The 22,609-nt window shown below is 39.6% G+C and overlaps 1 protein-coding gene across 1 annotated transcript in view; it reads left to right on the top strand.

The window, feature by feature from the left end:
- Positions 1-22,609, top strand: part of RAB27B (RAB27B, member RAS oncogene family) — a 60,204-nt gene that overhangs the window by 22,256 nt on the left and 15,339 nt on the right. The window contains exons 2-3 of the mRNA XM_008692361.2: positions 20,651-20,822; positions 22,487-22,572. Coding sequence (XP_008690583.1) covers positions 20,670-20,822; positions 22,487-22,572 — 239 coding nt within the window. The 5' untranslated portion in view covers positions 20,651-20,669. The remainder of the gene's footprint in view (positions 1-20,650; positions 20,823-22,486; positions 22,573-22,609) is intronic.

Here is a 22,609-nt window from a genome sequence, read left to right as displayed (position 1 = left end):
TTAACACACTTTGTTTAAAAGCTCCTGGTTTTATTCTAAATATGATTACATTTGCATAAATGTCAATTATAAACAACTGTCCTCGACCATAGGCATTGCATAAAGCGAGGTGTACCTGTATATTTACTTAACAAGAAAATCCTTACGGGGGGGTGTCATGTTTCATAGCTCGGTGACTGATGCTGGCGTAAAATGAAAGTGTGCATTCTTTGTTCTTTCTTTTGCATTGATTTTTATGCCCAAATACAAATTTCCTGACTTTGGGCATCAACATGCTGGAAGACAGGACAGTATTGTCTTGTGTTTAAAAGCAGCAAGCTGTGGATGCCGACTGACCTAGATTTAAACCCCAGGCCTGCCAATCATTAGTTGTGTGATTTGGGCAAATTAATTAACCTTTCTGAGTTTCAGCCTTTTCGTTTGCAAAACCCCCAAGGGTTATTGTGAGGATTAAATTAACGAAAGTATGTAAAGTGCTTAGCGTAATAGCAACTCAACAGGAGGCTGCTAATATTAATTCCAATTATAATCTGGCAGCTCAACAAGTGATTGGTAATATTAATTCTATTTATGTCTACACTGAAAAACCGGAGGGTAATAGAAGGAGGTATTTTGACAGATTCCTATTAGTTTTGTTTTCTAAGTGTATCATATGTATCAGTGATGTCCTCTCTATATCGATTCTTCCCTCCCATTACAAATTATTTATTTTTAATTTTTGTAAGGCTGTTGGTTTTAAAAATTATGGAATACTTTCATGTGGTTCGAAATTTAAAGGGCACCAGAAGTGTAGAGTGAAAAGTACCTTTCCCTTCCTTGCCTCCTATCTGGTTCCCCTCCCAGAAGCAAATCTTCAAAATCCATTTTATACAACATGTAATTAAACAGTTGGATACACATACTCTTCTTTCTCCCTTTTTGTTGCCCAAAGGTTACCATGCTGGCTAGGGTGGCCAAATGAAACACATGACATCCGGTTAAATGTGCAGTATTTGTGACGCGCTTACACTAAAAAATTAATTGGTTTTTTTATCCAAGCTTGCAATTTAACTGAGTGTCCTGAATTTTATTTGCTAACTCTGGCATCCCTAAATTACTAGTCAAGCTGCCTAGCATCTTATTTGTCTGCTTTTGATTTTTTTTTTCCACATTAGAATCATCTGAGCTGGTTTCAGACTTCCCTATCCCCAAATCACACACTCCAGACCAGTGCCAGCAGAATCATTCCGGGTTGTAAGTGGGCAACAGTACCTTTTTCCCCCCCCAGTGATGGTCTTTCACTGAGCAGGAGTCCTTTACTGCAGTCACAAAATGAGAAATGCTTCTCGTAAATGTTCACAATTGCAACACTAATTACAAAGAAATGCAACGATGACAAAAATTGTTGCCAGTAGTGCTTGATATCAAGATCATTTTCACCTGCTCAGGGTCTCCCCATTGGCTACGTGGCAAACCAGGTGCTTTACAAACACTGTTTGACCCCATTTACACAGGAGGGATCTGAGGGCCAGGTTAACTAATTGTCCATGCCACGCAGCTAGTAATTAGAGAACAGGAATTAGAGCCATGTCTGGCCCCAAAGTCTTGTTGGGGTCACATCCCTATCTGATCTAATTCTGAGATTCTGCTTTTCTTAACGCTATTCAGAAACTCCTATTTTTAATTTGGAAAACAATTCAGAACAGCTGTTCCTTGTTCTCAGCGGACGACGAGCTCAGTTAAAATGCCTTCTAGAGAGAACCAGCCGAGAGAAACCGAACAGGTAAAATTTCTTGGAGTTCAAGTTTCTTTCATCTCTGTAAATCCTTTGCAAGGTAGCTCCGGATTTTGTGTTTGTTGGTTCACCTGCCTTGAGTCACCTGAGCATGAAGGGCTTATGAAAAAAGAGTCAAATGGACATAATGATGAGCTGCGACTTTAGGGGAAAGGAAGCAGTGTTTTTTGGTCAGGAACTTGATCATTCTGCTGTGATTGTGTGTATATCACACGCATGTCTTGATGTGTAACTAAATGAAGGAATGGGTTAAAACGGGGGGTGGATATCTTATTCCTGCACATGCCAAATATTTTCTTTCTCATCCTTTGTGGACGTGTTTTACGAGATGCGTGATGTAGAGACAGACCGCAAACCCATTCTGGTTTTTGTAGCAGACGACACACTATGAGTATCTGTTTCAAGGTCATTTCCTAATAATGGTATCTTCTGGTGAATTTGAGGCACAGATTCAGGGAGGAGAGATGTGAGACTGAATCCTATTCCCGGCTTCACACCTTTCATCTGTCTCTGTATTTACAGCACCTATGAAAGCCTCTTGCATATAGTTGAGGTTCAACAAACGTTTGCTGAGCTGTCTTGACATTCTCTCTTAAAACTGAGAAGAGACTGTGTTCTGGGTGGTTTGGCAATGCCGGGGATATGATGGGGGCTGAACCCAAGCACTGTTATGGACTCGGAAACTGCAGAACTGCACCGGGGTCTTAAGTTCTCTGACTTTTGATCATTTCAACTCACCTAGAAGCATCTTTAGAAGGTCAAGCAACCTTGAAATCTTTTAACATTCAGCAAAAAGTAGATGAGAAAGAATTCCTTAAGGTCCAGTGAATTTCGGAGAGCACGTGATGCCTAACAGTCTAGAGCAAATTCGGATGCTAAAAAAAAATAAATAAATAAAAATAAAAGAAGAAGAAGATACCCATGAAACCACCATTTGAGTGATTCCAGTAGTTTGGAATTGGGTTTTGGCCCAGCATCCAAGGAATAATGCTGTGACAGCAACCAAGAAATTGTAAGTAAAGTTTTCTCTGAGGACTATGAAAGAAGGAGAGAAAAAGGGAAACCAGGTCAGCTTCTTAGTATCTTATTGATTCTCTTAGTGTTTTGTTAATTTTATGCATTGGTCTGAAGTTTCTTGATTTTTGTCCTATTTAGAAGTATGGCGATCACATGTGCCTTGCCACATAGTGTGTCCCTTGTGCATTACTGTGAGGGCCCCTTCTCTAGGTGGAAGGACTGGCCTTTATAAGCTCAGAATGTTGTATAGCTCTTGTTGAGTGGGAGTTTCTAAAATTTCCTTTTGTCCAGCCCAGGTTTTTTATTATCCTACTTCTAAAGTTTTCACCTCCCTTTGTCTTTGTTCTTCAGACCACTCATTTGAATTTTTTGGTACCCTTTTGCCTGTGGCTTCTTTCATATCCGAAATCCAGTAATACAGATATGTCTTTATAAATTATGGCTCAACAATTTGGAATTTCCCCTTTCCTCCTCGTCATTTTATTGGGTCTTTTTTCAACACACAGCTGCAGACTGAAGGTATTAGCAAAAGTACAGATTATTATAGATTCAATTAAATGCCACTGGTAAAGGGCAGAGTGGTTTTCTTAAGTTAATTATTTACAATAGCTTTTAGAATCTGAGGAGCTCAACCAGTTATAATACAGATATTTAGAATGGGTTTGGCATTTTTAGGGCCAGCTAGGAACAAAATTGTGAGGGAGGGGAGAGAGGGGCTTGATTCTATATGCCCCCTCACCACCTTTTTTTGTGTCCCTCCATCAGCCCATTGACTTTATTTTACTAAATTTCTCACCCATTTTCCCATTTAGGAATTTTATTGATACAAATATGCCTTAGTCTACCTTTGCCTCATTTTCATTATTCATTCAACAAAATATGTTGTGTGTCTTTTTACCAGGTACTCTGCTAATCAAAATTTGCCTTGGAAGACATAGTTTGGGTGACTATGGGAGGTAGTGAGTTTAATGAGTCAACCTAATCAACACTAATGAGTGAACTAGTTAATATATCACCTCCTTGGTGATCTCTTGCTCTAATACAGTTCATATCCTTCCACTAGATCCTTGGGAGTATCTGTTCCATAAGGATTTCATAAGGGCTTTAGGCATGGTGGCTGGGCAGATGCTGGGGTCCAAGGATCCAGTTCAGAGTAATAACAGTCGCAAACAGTAGCAAACTTCTTCCCTGAGGTTACATATAATGTGAGTTATTTGCATTCTATAGTAATAATGTTTTCTTTGATTTTCTTGCCACACTAGCATTTTTATACATTTAGAACAGGATTCTTGCTTTTTCTTGAAGTACAGATTATTTTTATTTTGTATCCTCAAAGTTTGAGATCTAAGATAATGTGTTGCTTCATTAAGAACTTTACTAGGAGATTGTAGAAATGAGGACTTGAGCCCATCATTTTCTTGCATGAGATTCTGTGATATTGTGATTGATAAGAAATACATGTATTTGATCGTTCAGATGACCAAAACGTATTTCTCAAATATATCTGGTCTTTATCTGCAGTCAGGAAACCCTTGGGATTTCCTGATTGATAAGAGCAGTGGAGCATCTTTTGTCATAATATTTGGTTTCCCCTTCTTAGTTCCTGACATAGCTTCAGAGCCATCAAGGTGACATGGGTGTCTTGTACTTATAACAAATCCCTTTCCATTACAACCAGGTTTATGTAAATGAAATGACTTTTGGAAAAAGGCCAAGGGATGAGGGAACCAACCAGGAAGAATGAGGGTTGGAGCTTTTAGTCCCACCTGCTGATTTCAGGGGAGGGGAGAGGAGATGGAGGTTGAATCAGTCACCAGTGGCCAATGAGTAGATCAGTATGCCTAAGTAATGAAGCCTCCATAAAAACCCCAAAAGGAGGGGGTTCAGAGAGTTTCCAGGTTGGGAAACCAGAACATTTCCACATGCTCCCATGCTAGGCCCCAAATGCCATGAGGACAGAAGCTCCTTTGTTTGCTGTCTTGCCCTATGTATCTCTTCATCTGACTGTTGATTTGTAACCTTTAACAATGTTTGTAGGATATCCATACTCTAGGGAGTAGACAGGTTGCCTGAGTTCTGTGAGCAAATTAATAGAACTTAAGAAGGGGGTCGTGGGAAGCTCTGGTTTACAGCCAATTGGTCAGAAGTACAGGTAAATTCTGACTTACAATTGGCATTTGTACTGGAGGGGGTCGTTGGAGTCTCCCATTTGTAGCTGGTCAGTTAGAAGCACAGATAACAACCTGGGCTTTCATTTGAGTTCTGAAGTGGAGGGCCATCTTGTGGGACTGAGCTCTTTACCCATGGAATCCGGGGGTAATGTCAGCATTGAGCTGAATTCTCAAACACCCTATCAGGGAATTGCTTGTTGGTGTGGGGAAGCCTGCACACACACACACACACATGCACACACACACACACACACGCCACATTGGGAATGGTCCAGGAACCGAAGGAGGTTTCCTCTTCAGTCATCTTACCCTGAAGCACTTAAATAAAACCCTTTCTAGCATCTCATCAAAATCTTCTGTATTTTAACTGGACATGGTTCTGAACACCAAAGAAGCAGAGGCAGGTATTAAGGTCTTGACTGTCTTAAAAACAGCAATGAATAGAGTTGGAAACTGTACACTCAACCACCAGGGTTCTTTAATTTTAGAGCTTTATAGTGAACTTGTGAGTTTCAGATTAGTTTCTTCTTCGATTCAACACATAAGGTAACTTTGATGGTGAAGACACTGTTTCTTACGCAGAGTGTTCGGGGGTTATAGTGCACAGCCTGGAATTCTCCAAGACCAGCTGTCTGCATTACAGAACCACACAAATTCGATCTAACAGAGCATATATTAGTGTCTCTGGCAAATATTTGTTGAACACCTATTTTTAGCTAGGCTCTGAAGTGAACAAAGCATGTGAGGATTCAACCCACTTAGAGCTTGCAATCTCGATGGGAAAGCAAGTGATAATGAGCAGGAAGGCAGATACCAGCTGGGAAGAAGGGCCACACAGAATCTAGACTAATGCCATAGAAAGTGAATGGGAGCCTTCGTTAGATTTGGAGGCCCTACAAGATCTCTGATGAAGAAACATTTAAATTGAGAAGTGAATGATAGTAAGAAGGCCATTTGTGAGACGGGAGGGGAAGGGTATAGGCAGATGGAACAGCCCATGCAAAGATTCTAACACAGGATGAAACCTGGCTCCTTGAAGGAAGGAGAATTAATAGAGAACAGTCAGCCAGGTCATACAGCACTTTGCAAGGCAGGAGAAAGGACTCTGGGTTTTATTTTCAGTTTGATGAATGCCACTAGAAAATGTGAAGCAGGACAGTGATGTTACCTGACTATAATTTCGAGGGGAAAATCTGCTCGTTCTATGGGGGAGGATGGGGGAAACGGCAAAGCCAGAGACTCGAAGACAAGTTAGGAGACTCTTACTAGCTGCAGTGACCATGCCCCTTGCTCAAATGAGACCCTTCTGAGAGTGAAAGGGGCCACTGTTAACCTGAGTAGGAGTGGCAGCTGGGTCTGTGATGGGAACACGCAGTCGCTTGAGCCGTCACAGTTGTCTTGGTAATGTAGTGGAGTCTTTCTGCTGTTTCATTTAATCCCTGCAATAAACTCTGTGTGCCCGGCTCATGATAGGTGCCCAATAAATGTTTGTTGGGTGAGCGAATGAGGGAATCTAGGGGGGATTAGTATCCTTTATAAACGGAGCTGTGCTACATGTATATTGTGAAGCCTAATTTTGACTATACACTTGATCTTAGCCAAAAGGCCGAGAAGCGATTTAATTTTGACTATAAAACCCATCCTCTTTCTTCAATTTCTTACCAAATGCCTCCTTCTTGTTGCTTTTTAAGTGTTTCTAGATCATCTCACATGTATTTCCATTTTCCTCCTTCATTTCCTCCTCTCTCCTGGGGTTGCTCTTCTACAGACAGAGATTCTGTAAATGTGTTTGCTGTACCAGTTTTCATCAAAGGCAGGAATCCGACAGGCCATTGACAGTGTCAGGTCCCCAGGCAACTTTTTGATCTTTCCTTTGAAGTGCCCTGAGGCCTCCACCTGGGCAATCTGTCAGGGTTGATGAAACAAGGCCGATGATGGGTGTGCCTTAATGTTCCACTGGCCCCTTAGACAAAGAACTCCCTCCTCTGTCCTCTGCTCATCCAGAAAATTCGTACCACCTTACTTCCAGGTGAGGAGACTTCGGAATCCTTTCGAAAGGACCCAGCATGCTCTTTCTAGGCAGACTAGCTTCTGCCTGTTGGATAGATGGCGCTGAATTCTCAACAAAAAAACATGATCTCACACTCCTACTTTGAACTATAGGTCTAGAAGAGAGTTCAAATTTGTATATTTTATATAATTTGTGTTGTAAATTGTGCATATTTCTGGCTTACTCTACAAACATTCAAAGTAGACTTATCTTCTGGCAAAATCAGGTTCAATAGAAGACTGGTTTTTAGGGAGTGGTGTGCACAGGCCTCGTGATCTTTTCATGCTTGATGAGCCTGTGTGCCTGTGTGTGTACAAGTGTGTGCATGTGTGCACGCACTCATGTGCTCAATAGGACCCTGCTGATCCCTTATAATCCACAGCTGATGGAACCCAGCTGATGTTGGGCTGGAGAAAAATGTTCCAGCTTGCATTCTCACACTCCTTCCCCATATTTTATCCTACTTACTTGTTTTGCTTAAGACAATGAAAACCTATCTGCCACAAGATATAGTATATCATTTGCTAATATTTGTGATTATTCAATAAGTAAACCTCACCTATAGCTGGGTTTATAAAGTTAGTTTCTGTTTTAGATCCTAGCCTACTCTTTCACATGCTGTGAAGGATTTAAGGTGAATAATATTATAGTCCCACCCTTAGCTTAATGGGGGGAAAACAACGGGGGTGGGGTGGGGTGGGGGGGTCATGAGTCTGCAATTGTCATTGTGTAAATATGAGTGAGAAGATTAGCTGCTGAGTCACATTATCAGGGAAGAGCAGAGCCAGCTTTATTCTGAAATATAACCCCCCTCACAGTCACATACAATGGTATATTCACCTTAATGTATTCAACAGAAATATATAGATAGAACAAATCTGAAACTTCTCTATTTTGTTATTAAATGTAACTAGAAGTTTTACTTCCGAAATTTAATATACAAGCATTTAGCTTTCATAGTTTTTCCTCTTGTTGTAATGATACCTATCCAAATGGGCTCCGATTTCAGCAGGAAAACCTTTACTTCAGCAATAATAATAGAGCTTGCTAAAAAGAAACCCTTTGCTTATTACTGGAACCTTAGGAAGCAAAGCAGTAAAGGAAGATATTTGGATTTTCCTTTTTAAAAAAGCAATGGAGGGGCACCTGGCTGCGCCATTAGCAGTCCATTAAGCGTCTGTCTTCAGCTCAGGTCATGGTCTCAGGGTCCTGGGATCGAGCCCTGAATTGGACTCCCTGCTCAGCAGAGTGCCTGCTTCTCCCTCTCCCTCTGCGGTTCCCCCTACTTGTACTCTCTCACTCTCTCTCAAATAAATAAATAAAATCTTTTAAAAAAAAGAAAAAAAATTAAAAAGCAGTAGAAATGATATAAGAAGGGCATTCTTTGACATTGGAGAAATAGATTGATTCCCCAAACTTTCTTTGAGATGCAGACTCACCATAAACTGGAAAGTGTCAGATATAACAAATATATTCTTGGTGACAGATAGCTTACTGTGATTATTTTTCCCACTAAAATGTTAACCTTTCCCTTTCAATATTTTGATTTAATGTAGTAAATTATGATACTTGTCCTTTTATTTAAAAAAATACCAGAAAGTAAAATGTAAATCTTTCCTGGAAAATGTGATCGTGTTTTTCCTTGGGCAGGAAGGGACCTCAGGGTGGTGATTTTGCAGAGATGAGATAGAACATGACCCAATCTGTGTTCCTGCAGCATGCCAGAGTTTCCTCTCATCTGAGAACCCATCTGGCAAATAGAGGCAAAGCTAATTTCATAAGAACTGTCTTATAAGAAATCTTAGTGTAGAAAAACTCCAACTCTTCGGCATTTCTTTGCTGAGGTCATGATTCTTTATCGGTGAGAACAGTCGCTACGGATATGAACAGTCAAGAGAGGAGGTTCCCATGTTAATTTCCCTTTCTCAGTTAAAAAAAAAATTGGACAAAAGCATAATGCAAAATTCTGAGTAGAAGCCTTTTTATGAAGTGTAATTTTAGTAAACCACTCACATTTTTGAATATTTCATGACTTTTCTCTGCCCAAAATTGTTATTAACCAAAAAACGTTCACCAACTCCAAAGTTAATGAATATTATAGAATGGAGCACTACCCTGGCCAGGGAGGGCTCTGAGCAAGGCGCCCAGCTACCTTCTGCTCTGATTAGATTTGAACATGCACCAAACAGCAGGGATGGGAGTACATAGCTGTAAATATCTTTGTGCTAATGAGGACTTTTCTTTTCTCACCAGTAACAGCTGGGGGTAAAAGTCATCACAGAGAAAATTATAAATGTTTTAGATTGGAAAATGCCAGGTGAGTTTAAGACATGGTCAGTTGATTAGCTTCCTGCCAAGAAATAAACAATAGGCTTATTAAAGCTGTAATTAGGCATCGTGGACATTCTGTATTTTTAATCAGAGCTCCAGCAGGGGATAAAGTAGCTGAAATAATCTAGTATTTTGTCAAATGGAAGTAAAACCACCTTTTTAAAATGTAGCTATGCCTTTTCCTTGGGATTTCTATACCACCCTTGCTCTGAGAAGTTTGGTGACTTTGTTTTAAGTTACAAAGTAACCTGTAGGAATTGATTAATTATTTTGTGGTTTTGTTGTGTCATTGATCAAAATGGTTTTTTTTGTTTGTTTGTTTGTTTTGTGTTTTTGTTTTGTGGTTCCCTATTTCTTGGCGAGTTAAGAGTGGACAGGGAATACATGATGATTGAATGCATTGAACCAGGTACTTTACATACTTACAACTGCAGGTAAAGACCATAAGAATCAAGGGTTACATAATTTGCCCATGGTCACATAGTAGCTAAATGGCTGAAACTGAACTTCTAAACCCACGGCTGTGGACTCCCAACAGCTGCCTCTTCTGTCACACCACAGTCAACACTTGATCCTGCAGATCTAACTTCATCAACCGAGGCCCCCCGGCATCCTTCTTCTGTTTCCATCTAAGCCATATTTGCTGTAGTCAATGACACGGGGTATACCTGCTGCTTCCAGGACATGAGCGCTCTGCCCACCCCAGTCCTTTGCTCTTCCTACATCAAATTCTAGCTCTCATCTCACCTCCTCCATAAAGCCCTCCTGATTATTTCTGTCTCCACTCCTGCATCACTTTGAGTTTTTCTTTTTTTTTTTCCCTCCAAATTTATATTTAAATTCTGGTTAGTTGCTGGACAGTGTAATGTTAGTTTCAGGTGTAGAATTCAGTGATTCATCACTTACCTACAACACCCAGTGCTCATCACAAGTGCCCTCCTTAATCCCCATCACCTATTTCATCCATTCCCCTGCCCACCTCTCCTGCAGTAACCATCAGTTTGTTCTCTAGAGTTAAGAGTCTGTTTCCTGGTTTGCCTCTCCTCCCCCCCCATGTTCCCCCTTGTTTTGTTTCTTATAGTCCACATATGAGTGAAATCATATGGTATTTGTCTTTGACTCACTTATTTTGCTTAGCATTATACTCTCTAGCTCCATCCACTTTGTTGCAAATGGCAAGATTTCATTCTTTTTTTATGGAATATATAATATTCCATTATATATATATATAGGGCTCTTTCTATCATTTGGCTGTTGTTGATAATGCTGCTATAAACATGGAGGTGCATGTATCCCTTCGAATCTGTATTTTTGTATACTTTGGGTAAATACCTAGTAGTGCAATTACTGGATCGTAGGGTAGTTTTATTTTTAACTTTTTGAGGAAACTGCATATTGTTTTCTTGAGTGGCTGCACCAGTTTGCATTCCCACCAACAGTGTAAGGGCTCCCCTTTTCCCACATACTCACCAACACTTGTTGTTTCCTGTGTTGTTGATTTTAGCCATTCTGACAGGTGTGAGGTGATATCTCATTGTAGTTTTGATTTGTGTTTCCCTGATGATGAGTGATGTTGAGCATCTTTTCAGGTGTCTGGTAGCCGTCTGTACGCCTTCTTTGGAAAATGTTTTGGGGCCTTATGAGTTTTTCACTCTCCTCTGAATACCTTTTAGATTTAGAGCCATAGATTTTCTGGTATAGAGCTCATTTCAAATAACTTATCAGATGAAGAAACAACATTTATTTATTTTCTCTCCAATCACCTAAGGGTTAAGAACCACTTGAATAGCATTCTGTGTTTTCTACTCAGCCTTATACATACTGCAGAAATAAAATTTTAATCTAGAAATATCAATTAACAAAAGTGTCTACATAATATAGAAAGAACCCTTAAGATAAATAAGCACTTTCTTTGGACTGATTCCATTCTTTGTAGTTATAATCTCTCTTTTTCAGCATTTATTAAGCTCATAAAATGCTTCCTATTAAATATCAGCTAAAACAACAACCAGTCAACATTCTTTTCCCAAAGAGGTCATGAATTTTTTAATCTTTTTTATTTTGGGGATTATATGGCTCTATGAGTTACCTAGAATTAGGTTTAAGTGAGAAAATTGTAACAATATGGAACTCATTTTTTTCCCCATAGATATGTGAGCCCATAGATGCTATCTAACTTGGCTTCCGCACATTTGAGAGATGCAGAATTTATGCGCAGATATTTTGATTAGTATGCCCTTTCTCAGATAATGAAGCAAAGAGTAGAAGTTTGGCAGGATTTCCTCAAAGCAGCAGCCAGCTGGAAAATTATCACGATTTTGCAAGATTATTAGGCCAATGTCTGAAAACTTAGGAAAACATCTTATTAAATGCTCATCTCTTTAGCTTAAACTCATATCCTTCTTCTATGTGGAAACATTAAGAGTTGAAGCTTCAATTTACATATATACACTCAATGTTTTCCATATGTCACATAACTCTACAGAAAAAAAGATTTGGATTGGCGTTACAGAGGATGCATGCCCTTGTCATGATGAGGGAAAGCAGCTCCCGTGGCTGATGCCGGTGGGCCCATTGGGGCAGGCACCTGCCGTAGGAAATGAGCCATCTTCCCAGCCAGCCGCTGTCTTAGGAAACGATATGTCTTCATGAATGTGGTCCACTCTGCTCTCCTGTTAGCTATGGTATGAAGCTAGGAGTTACTTTTGCTGTTGAAATTAGAAAGCATGTTCACTAGCAGTGAGGAGTCTCTGTGCTAAAAGGTAGTGTTGGTTCTTGGGGTGCCTGGGTGGCACCGTCCATTAAGCGTCTGACTCTTGGTTTCGGCTCAGGCTGTGATCTCAGGGTTGTGAGATGGAGTCAGGCAGGCTCTCAGCAGGGAGTCTGCTTAAGATTTTTCTCTCTCCCTCTGTCCCTCCCCCATCCCCCACTCGCATGCACCCATGTGCACACACTTTCTCTCTCCCTCAAGTGAATAAAATCTTTAAAGATCAACGTGGTTGTTTTCAAGCTTGACTGTAGGTTGGAATATTCAATGCTTTTGTCTCGCTGTCAGGAGTCAGATTTACGTGATTTAGGGTGTGGCCTGGGCATTAGGGAGTTTTAAAAACAGCCAAGTTTGAGAATCACTAAGTGAGGAAAACCCATTTTCTGGTCTTGCTGACTGGCTTCAGGGAGGGTGTCCTCGTCTGCGTGTTCACTTTCTAATGTGTTGGATCACCTCAAAGGTGTTTTCAGTTCCGGAAAAGATAGACGTCTTTCCGTATAAGGCTTTGCTGAGTTGCAAGGAATTTACACCGATTTTTCTTGCTCCCTTTAAAGTCCTGGGTGGAAGGACCTACAAAAGCATTTTTTTTTTAAAGTAGGCTCTCTAATGAAAAGTAAATCATGTGGCTCATTTATGAAGACAAGCATAAAACCTTTCCAAGTCAAATACTAAATCTTTCAAAAAATTCTTAACGCTTACTTTAATGCAAACATTTATGCGACGTCTTCAGTGCATGTGGTATGTGTGTTTCGAGTGAGTAACTAATGTTTTGAGGACTACTCTTAATTTGCAGAGAAACAAAGTTTAGAATATGTGAGGGAACAAAACGATCTGTAGCTGGGAAAGCACGTTAAGGGCATCGTAATAGCGCGTGTCAGCAGCAGAAGGAATCCGGTAGCTGTGTGCCAAGCTTGGCTGATGGCGATCAGCAAGAGGAAATTGCTCTCAACTGTAACAAGATCAAATCAGATAAACCGACTCTTTTCTTGACCAGTGGATTTTTTCTACTCTAGAACGAGTTGCTGAAGGGGGTGAAAGAGTCTCAACCTTCTGGAAGAGCTTCCTGTAGACGTGGCTCAAGGTGATAAAAGGAGGGGGGAAAGCAGTTCCCAAATCTGGGGGCGCTACTGTCGTAATTTAGTGGAATCATAAACTCTAAGTTCCAGGACCTGCCTGCAGAGATCCCGGTTCAGCCCTTCTGGAGACGTCTTAGAGTTTATACTTGTAAACTTCCCAGGGAATACTGATGATCAGCCAGCGTTGGGACCCACTGGCTGACACGCACACCCCAGTTCTGTTCCAGTGCTGTTACACAGGCTCCTGGCGGCCAGTGGGCCCTGCTGTTTCTCAGTGATTTTCAATTATTCCTGATTTGGGAGCACTTTTGCTTAGTAGAATGATCAGGACCCTGTCAAATAAGGAATTTTTAAAAAAGATTATTTATTATTTATTTATTTATTTATTTTGGGGGGGGGGAGTTGCACACAAGAGGGAGAGGGAGAGGGAGAGAGAATCTCAAGCAGACTCCATGTGCTGAGCACAGAGCCTGACGTGGGGCTCCATCTCCATGACCTGAGCCAAAATCAAGAGTCAGATGCTTTGACTGAGCCACCCAGGCGCCCCATATGAAATATTTTTATAAAAAAGAAATTACTGTAAATGTGAGAATAAGGCTCATAGAATATATCCTACAGGTCCTTTCCATGGTGGTTCAGGAGGGTATTATTATCTGAACACACATGATTCTTACTAGTAATTGACTTCATTGTAAACAAGTATTAATTAATACCCAGCTGTGGAGCTGGGTAATTTTCAAAAATATTTTTAAAATAGAATATGTTATTCTTCCTTCCTTGGACTTTTAAAATAACTCCACTGAGCATAATTCATATTATCATAAAATCGACCCTTTGAAAGTATACAGTTCAGTGGTTTATAGTACATTCACAAAAAATGTGCCCCCAGTATTATCTAAATCCAGGGTAGTTTCGTCATCCCTCCCAAAAAGCATCTTCCCCATTAGCAGTCACTCCGCATTCCTCCTCTCTGCTTCCCCTGGCAAATGCTAACTTATAGTCTGTCTCCATGAGTTTGCCTATTGTGGGCATTACATGTATATGGAATTATAAAATCTGTGGCCTTTCACATCTGGCTTCTTCCACTTAGCCTGTCATCAAGGTTCATCCATGTTGTAGCATCTGACCCTACCTTATCCTTTTTATGGCTGAATAATATTCCATTGCATGGCCATGCCACATTTCGCTCATCCATTCATCCATTAATGGATATTTGCATTGTTTCCCTTTTGGGGACTGTTAGGAGCATCTGTGCACAAGTTTTTGTGTGGATATATGTTTGCATTTCTTTTGGGTATAGACGTAGGAGTATTGCTCATTTGGAAGCTGGCTGATTGATACACGGGAGTGTATTACTCTTCCCTCAAGCTGTGTAGATGTTTGAAATGTCTTGTAATAAAGAAAAAAAAGGGGGGAAAAAAGCCCCTCACATTGTTTCAAAAGTTGCCACAAAATTAAGCCAATGGAAGAAAATGTTACTTTTGAGAAAAAAATATTTAGACAAAATTATTCATTGGCTTAGGAATTTGATATGCGAGAATAATAAAAAATGTGTGAGAATAATATATCTATGGAGATAAATCAATTGAAAGATGGCTTGTGTCAGAGTTTTTACCCCTTATTTTCAGGGCAAGTAAACTGAACTTCAGAGTTCAATAACTTCTTTGTTTTATGTCTATTCCATTAGATCCCTTGATCATAGAATGAAGCAAAATGGATACTTTTATCTTTTAAAATAGATTTGATTGTTGCAAGAGACACATTGACCATTGTCAGCTTAAGTAAATGTTGTTTGAGTTGATAGTGATTTATACTTATAATTGGGTTTAAATGTTCCATATAGGTTCACATCCATTAATTATAAATAGCCTTTAAGAAGAATCAAAATGAAAATTAAAACCTTCCTAACAGAACAAACTGCTATCGAATACAAAGATTTTTTAAAAATTACCTCCCTCCTTCCCTCCCTTACAGAGAATCCCTGGAGTACCATCCATAATTTATTTATTTTTTAGAAGATTTATTTATTTTTAGAGACAGAGAGTGGGGGGTAGGGGCAGAGCGGGAGGGAGAGAGAGAATCTCAAGCAGACTCCCTGCTAAGTGTGAAGTCTGATGCAGGACCCAGTCTCATAACCCTGAGATCATGACCTGAGCCAAAATCAAGAGTCGGACACATAACCAACTACACCACCCATGTGCCCTGGTTCCTGTAGGACACGAATGTGGTTATGGGAAGCAGAATTCCCAGGTCAGTCCATGAGAACCACCCTCAAGCGATCACTCAATGCCAGTTTGCTGTGAGAACTCCAGATCTCAAGATGTACCCAGTGTCTGGACCAATACAAACCAGTCAAATAAGGATAACTGAGGAAATATTAAGCATCTGTCCATTTTATGCTTGACAGCTTTATTTTACTTAAAGTACCTACAGAGTAATATCACTGATACTTTGTCTACTATTTTAAGCTTTCCGAAGTACCTTAAGAATATTAAGTTGGTTTTGAGGCCTTTGGGTGGCTCCGTTGGCTAAGCGTCTGACTTCGACTCAGGTCATGATCTCAGGGACCTGGGATCAAGCCCTGTGTCTGGCTTCATGCTCAGCAGGGAGTCTGCTTGTCCCTCTGTCCCTCCCCCGCTCATGCTCTTTCTCTCCATCTCTCTGTCCCTCTGAAATAAATAAATAAATAAATAAATAAATAAATAAAATCTTTTTAAAAAATAATATGAACTTGGTTTTTATTAATTTAATACGTTCAAGTCACAGGGTCCTAGCTTGTCATGGCGTTTTAAAGATTATTACTTGGAGAACTAGCAAAGACCATCTTAAGTTCACATGGGTAAGTCCACCTGTATAGTATTCATCCATACATATCTGTAGCATTTGTTAAGCTCCCCTCTAGAGAAAACAGAGCGTATCCTCAGAGTCATACAGAATATCACGCAGCTTACGAGGTGCCAGTGAGTATGTGTTAGACGGGTGAATGGGTGCTTACGTGGAGAAGCCCAGTTCTGAGCCTTCATCTATTCAACTGACAAGTTTATGTGCTTTTTGCCAATACAGATCTCTCTTCCAAAAATTACAATCCCTCTGTGCTTTCTCTTTTCCTAGGTTATTTGAAACTGCTTCTCTGAAGATATAAATAGTCTATTTTGAGGTTTTTATAGAAATAGAAAAAGGAGCTCAGGGAGCCAGACCCAGAAGGTCCCTCAGTGATCATTTAATCTAAATATTCACTTCACAATTGAGGAAGGAAGACAAATATAAGTCCTGAACTTGGAGGGACACCACTTCCACTAACTGCTCAAAGATTAATTTCATTAATTATGACATTTGCATGGCTCTGACGCTCGACACATACGTACTGATTCCCTAACACACGCCTACCACTGTACTGGACTCTGTGGGTCCAGCACTGGACAAAGGATATTAAGTTTCTGAGCAGATGGAATTTATGTTGAACAAGAATGAGGCATAGCAGTGGGGAAGAGAGAGAAAGAAACTATGGGCAGCCTCATTTGAGATAGTCTAACTATGAAAATCGTATTCCTGTCAATAACCAGAGAAAATTCCCTTCCCCCATAGAATGAAAATATTTCTACTTTCTACCTATCTAACCCACTTTTCATTTCAAATTATGACAAACAACAGTCTTGGATTTTTTGTTGTCGTTGTTAGAAACTGTCATTCCCACAAATCACATAACTTCTGTGCATGTGACTTCTCATCTGTAAACTGAGGACTAGACCACAGGGTTATTTAGATTTCCTTCTACCTTTGCGACTGTTCATTAAGCAGAGCCTACAAGTGTTTTGAATTCTTTTTGCTACTCTTCCCAGTCCCTTACCTTCCCATGAAGGGTTCGGAGGGCAATGCCTCAGTTTCGGTATCTAAAAGACCTTCTGGCTCTTGTGGTTTAGCTTGTGACACAGTGATAATGGGGGACAGTCAGACATATTTCCTGAAGTACAGCAATCTTCTGGCTTTTTCTTTACTTTTAGATCCATAGAAGGAAGAACTGACAAGACCATCAATCATTGTGCAGGAATAAATACTGCTAAACTTGTCAGCTTTTTGATCCTTCCCAGATCATTTTTTTTAGCTCAGTTCTTGGAAAAGGAAACTTTACCAAGGCTTTTATTTTTCTTTGCGGTGTCATATTTGCTGGGCCAAGGATAGAATATCGAGGTCATATGATTTTAGGACTCGGAAAATCACATGGTAATAAAAGCGGAACCAAACTAAGTAACTATATATGAGTAGTGATACAAAAATGAGAAAATACATTTTCAAAAGAAACTTAAAAGGCAAATGATCTCATGCCAAGTTTACTTTGTCAATTTCTTTAACTAGTCTCCTGGAGACACTAAATAAAAGTTTTCTATAGTGCCAAGCTTTGCATTCATTTTGGGTGGAATTTCAATGCCGCAAAGTATCCACAGCCCTTCACTTATAGAAAAGAGCCAGTGTGGGCCACAGTGAGATTGATCCATGGCTAGCCAATTATTCACTCTGGATTAGAGCCTGACTGGGAGGCAAGTCAGTATTGGCCCAGGCAAGTTTATGTACCAACAACAGAGAACAAATTGCAGATCAGGAATACCTGGTAGGTCATGTGGCTGGCAAGTGGTGATAGTCTCATTCTACAAGTGGGAAGTCATATTCCATGCAGCGGTCTGTATCTTCTTTCCACATAGGTAATTCCTCCCTTTGTTATAAGATTAAATACAAATTCGTCTTCCTCTACAAAATCTTCTCAGACCACTGCGGCCCGTGAAGATTACTGTTTAGTTGGAACTAAAAGCACAACTATTTGACTCGTCAATCATGCTCCCCTCTCTTATAAAACTATGTTGTTGTTGTTGCTGTTTTGCATCTTTAAGTTTTAACTGCATGCGTGCCTTATCAGAAACTAGATTATAAATTACATTTAAAAAATTTTCATTTTTGGACCTGATACTATATATTGAAGATATTTAAGTAGATTTGCTCAAGACTTAGCTTTTCTTAACTCCATCACAAGGAATATTGCAAAAAAACATAGTTAACTTTAAGCAAAAATTTAAAGTATGTTCATATATCCTCTTGACTCTAGTATTTTCATTTTTCTAGGCTAGGGGGCCATACTATCCTCTACCTTTATCTTGTATTTAGGCAGCTAGTACCTTTAAGTTCCTCCCCCAATCAAGATTTGTGCTCAGGGAAGGATTTAGCTTTGGTCACTTATATCTCAGAATAAATTTAATCCTTCTTTCCCAAGAGAATTAGCAGTTTCATCCAATTCTACTAGTGAAATGACAGACTTTATCACCCTTCAGAGGAATTGCACATGAGAAAGTTTGGGAAGCAAAGAGAAAAGAAAGTCGAGCGATGGTAACCCAGATAGACCCAAGTTGGGGGAAATGATACTACTTTGATAGCAATCTCCTCTAGCAATCCATTTGGCTCAAAGACTAGGAACAGCAACATCTTAACTATAATGTCCTGGTAAGATATTTAAAAACATCTGAACTTGGAACTAGTCACTGCTAGGTAGTCAGTCACTGAAGACATTTTCCAAGAAGAATTTCAGGTCAATGCTTGAGATATCTGCATCTTTTTATTGAGGAAGGCTGGTTGTTGACGGAAGCTAAGCACTTCTTCCTGAGCAATGTATAGCTACTAAACAAAAGCAACAGCAATAAAAGAGAGAACATTGTCTGCAAACATTCACCATGAGAGTCCTACTCAGTGAAGAAAGCCTATTACAGGGGAGGAGAGCTTTAGCATAGAAGTATGTATTGGCAGCTCTCAAAACACTTTAACTCAAAACACTTCATTAATTAAAGAAACATACATCCATAATGTATTTAACTGGATTTAGCAGCAGGATGGTTCAAATTTTAGAAAATTCTAATTAAAAAATTTGCCAATCTTCCAAATGATGTAATGATACTGATTTGCTAAGTACCCAATTATCATCTTCATCATTATTTATCTAAAGACATGAAACCTTTTAGTTTTGATCACTAACTAAAGTGACTATGTAAAAAATAAATCTTTTTTTAAAGATTTTATTTATTCATTTGACAGAGATAGAGACAGCCAGCGAGAGAGGGAACACAAGCAGGGGGAGTGGGAGAGGAAGAAGCAGGCTCCCAGCGGAGGGGCCTGATGTGGGGCTCGATCCCAGAGCGCCGGGATCACGCCCTGAGCCGAAGGCAGACGCTTAACGACTGAGCCACCCAGGCGCCCCTAAAAAATAAAGTTTTGTTTGCAGTGATGACCACATGCATCATTTTCGTACAGGGAGAACATGATTGGAATTGTGTAGCAATTTTTAGATATGTCTATGGGATAACTTGTTGAAATTTAATTTTAATCGCCCCAGAATGAGAAGTACGATGTTTTCTGGATTTATAAAGGTGGAAAAATATTCTGCCCTTTCATATAATAGGAGAGATACTTTTCTAGGCACTTCTTTATAGGCCTTCCTCTACGTGGGGCTATCATAAACCTGTTTCTACAACTCATGAATCAGAAAGTTTTATCAAATGGCAAATCATTTTGCTGACCTCAGGAGTGGAAACCTTATTAAGTATTCAGTAGGTGATAGTGTAATTCAAAGGGGTCACCAGTGCAGGTGTTCTTGGCATCAGCCCATGGCATCACCCATAGTCATTGTAACAACAGAAGAAATTAAGACTGGGGCAAAGGAGGTCCAGACAATGGGGAAAAATGGCAAATGGCATTCTTTCAGGCAGGAGAAATACTAGCAGAATTACCATAGTCATGCCTCTTACTAGCTTTTTCTCCTTTTTCAAGGTCTGGAAAATATTCAGCAGGTTTGCCAAATACAACAGATTTGCCATTGGAGAACAGAGGCTTTGGTATTTCAAAACAGAAGATTTTTAGACACTGCTTTTGAAATGATTTCAAATCAATGTTTTTAAAGGTTGTCATCTCAGTTGTTAAATTTTTTAAATTAAAAAAGGAATATTTTGCATGCACATAATAGAAAGCTCACTGTGCATGATTAGATGCAAAATGTTTCCCTAGGCTTTTCTCTTCCACTACCCATAAGTAATTGCAATCTCTCCCTAGCCTCCCTGCATCTTTTGGGGCAGGATTTTCTGTTTTCTGTGACCTCCTTCTCTTCCTGGCACCATACTGCTGTCCCCAAAGGGCACTGGTTTAAAACCAAAGGCTGTGGTTCTTTAAGTTCTACTGCTGTGGATGGCTGTGGTGGGTACCAGATAGCTTTTTTCCCCTATTAATTGACATGATGTAAAAAGATTTGTACTGAGTGAAATAATAGAGGTGCCCTTACTCATGCAGCTGCCCTGAACACGTTAATTCAGAATTGGACAGAATAAAAGTATTCAACTATTTTAACCTTGAAAAGTAAATTTTTGTTGTGTTTTGAAGGAAGGGAAAGGGAAACCGATTTTTATCATAACCTACTATTCTTCCTCTCCTATACAGGCCCACCAAGACCATCACTATGACCGATGGGGACTATGATTATCTGATCAAACTCCTGGCCCTTGGAGATTCGGGGGTGGGGAAGACGACATTTCTTTATCGATACACAGACAATAAGTTCAATCCCAAGTTTATTACGACAGTAGGAATAGACTTTCGGGAAAAACGTGTGGTGAGTTTTTAACCATACTGTTATGTTAACCTTGTTGCTGATTTCTCCTTCCCTCCCAAAATAAAATAGAATTAAGAAGCTATGTCTATTGCATTGCAAGGTGTCTTTTATCACAGGAAATTCATAACCTGTCACTTTAATTCAATTTAGAATACTCTTAATGTTGTCAACTATAAATAATATTTTGCTAAGAAAAACGTCGAGAGGCACTATCAACTGTCTCCAAAAGCATATTAGACAAAGAAATAATTTACAGGTTTATATAGCGTGTTTTCTATGAATTCTCTAGGAATCTTTCAAAACTTGAATGATCCGGGTTGCAAAACCCTTAACTCTTGATCTGAGTTAAGTTTCTCAATAAGAACTAGTGTTCATTTCTCAACCCTTCAGAGAGAAGTTAAAAGAATGATTGGCAAATAGCTGGAACATGTGCTTTGTAAGAGCTTGCTGCATTTTTATTTATGTGTAGACTCAGCTATCAATCACTAGCTTATTATGAACAGAATGTGAGACCAGTCCATGCTATTTTCCAAGATAAGGGAGTTTAAGTGAGAATTACAACTGCTTTCTCCTCCTATGCTAGACGCTAATGACAGGAATAAGGATATTGTGACATGTGAGACGTGGAGCATAGACACATAAGCTGAGCCAGATTTCCTGCCACCCAAGGTATTCTTGATTGCCAACAAGGCTGTGGCTTCCAGTTGATGTCACAAATCTACTCTTTGCTCGAGACTTGGGGGTGGGGGAGAGAAAAGGAAATAGCGACTGAGAAGTTCAGTCCTGGTTCCATACATCCTGTACCTTATCTGAAGGTCAATACATTTTACTGTAGTCTTAGCAACCTTGCTTCCAACCTCTCCAGGGTTTTCCTGTGACCTCACCCCTCCCAAATGCCTCCAGTGACCTAGGTAGGTAAGTCCTTGTGAAGTTGTCCCTTGAAACATTTTTACTAAACCATACTTATGCTAAACTTTAAACATCTCTACTAAACCAGACTTAGGGGAGCCAATGAAGTATTAAAGTTGTTAGGCTTTGCTTAAATAAGAAGCCGAAAGGCCATAGTTTTGAAAATTTAAACATTAAGAAAAAGAGCCTTTGGAAAAAATGGCAAGTAAAGGAAGTTTTGAAAAATCTTGTGTAAACTTACTGAGAAATTCTGTGCGTATTTCGTGGGTAGGTCACTTTGGAAGTCCAAGGCACAGTAAAAGATATTGAGGTATTAGGAAAGCATTTTAGCATTTTAAAGGTGCGTTCACATCTGTTACATCATTTAAGTTTGCAGTAATTCTGTAAAGTAAGAAGAGATCATGGGTCTCAGTTTGCTGTAAGAAAATAAGATTCAAAGAAGTGAAATGAAGGGTTGATATTCGAACCTAGAACTTGGGTCCTAATCTAATGTTTGCTGTCTCCGTGAGGAAATGACAGAAGGTGTCTAATTTAAGTTTGCAGTATGCCTAAATTGTGTTGAAAATCATACTTGTACTTGACATTTAAAAGTGAGAGTATATGTGATACTTCTGGAAAAAAACAGAGCAAATATTTATTCTGCACTATGAACTTTGATTATAGTAATTGAGAAAAAACATGCTGAGGGAACCCAGAGAATTTGAATGTCGACAAAATCCAAAGTAATATCAACTGATGAAAATTGTATCTTTTAGGTTTATAATACCCAGGGACCAAATGGATCATCAGGGAAAGCATTTAAAGTGCATCTTCAGCTTTGGGACACCGCCGGCCAAGAGCGGTAATAGTAAATTACTTCGTTTCTAGCTACAAACAGC

The sequence above is a fragment of the Ursus maritimus genome, unplaced genomic scaffold (genome assembly GCF_017311325.1).
Source record: "Ursus maritimus isolate PB19 unplaced genomic scaffold, ASM1731132v1 scaffold_18, whole genome shotgun sequence".
NCBI lineage: Eukaryota > Metazoa > Chordata > Mammalia > Carnivora > Ursidae > Ursus > Ursus maritimus.
This window is presented reverse-complemented; position numbering and strand designations above follow the sequence as displayed.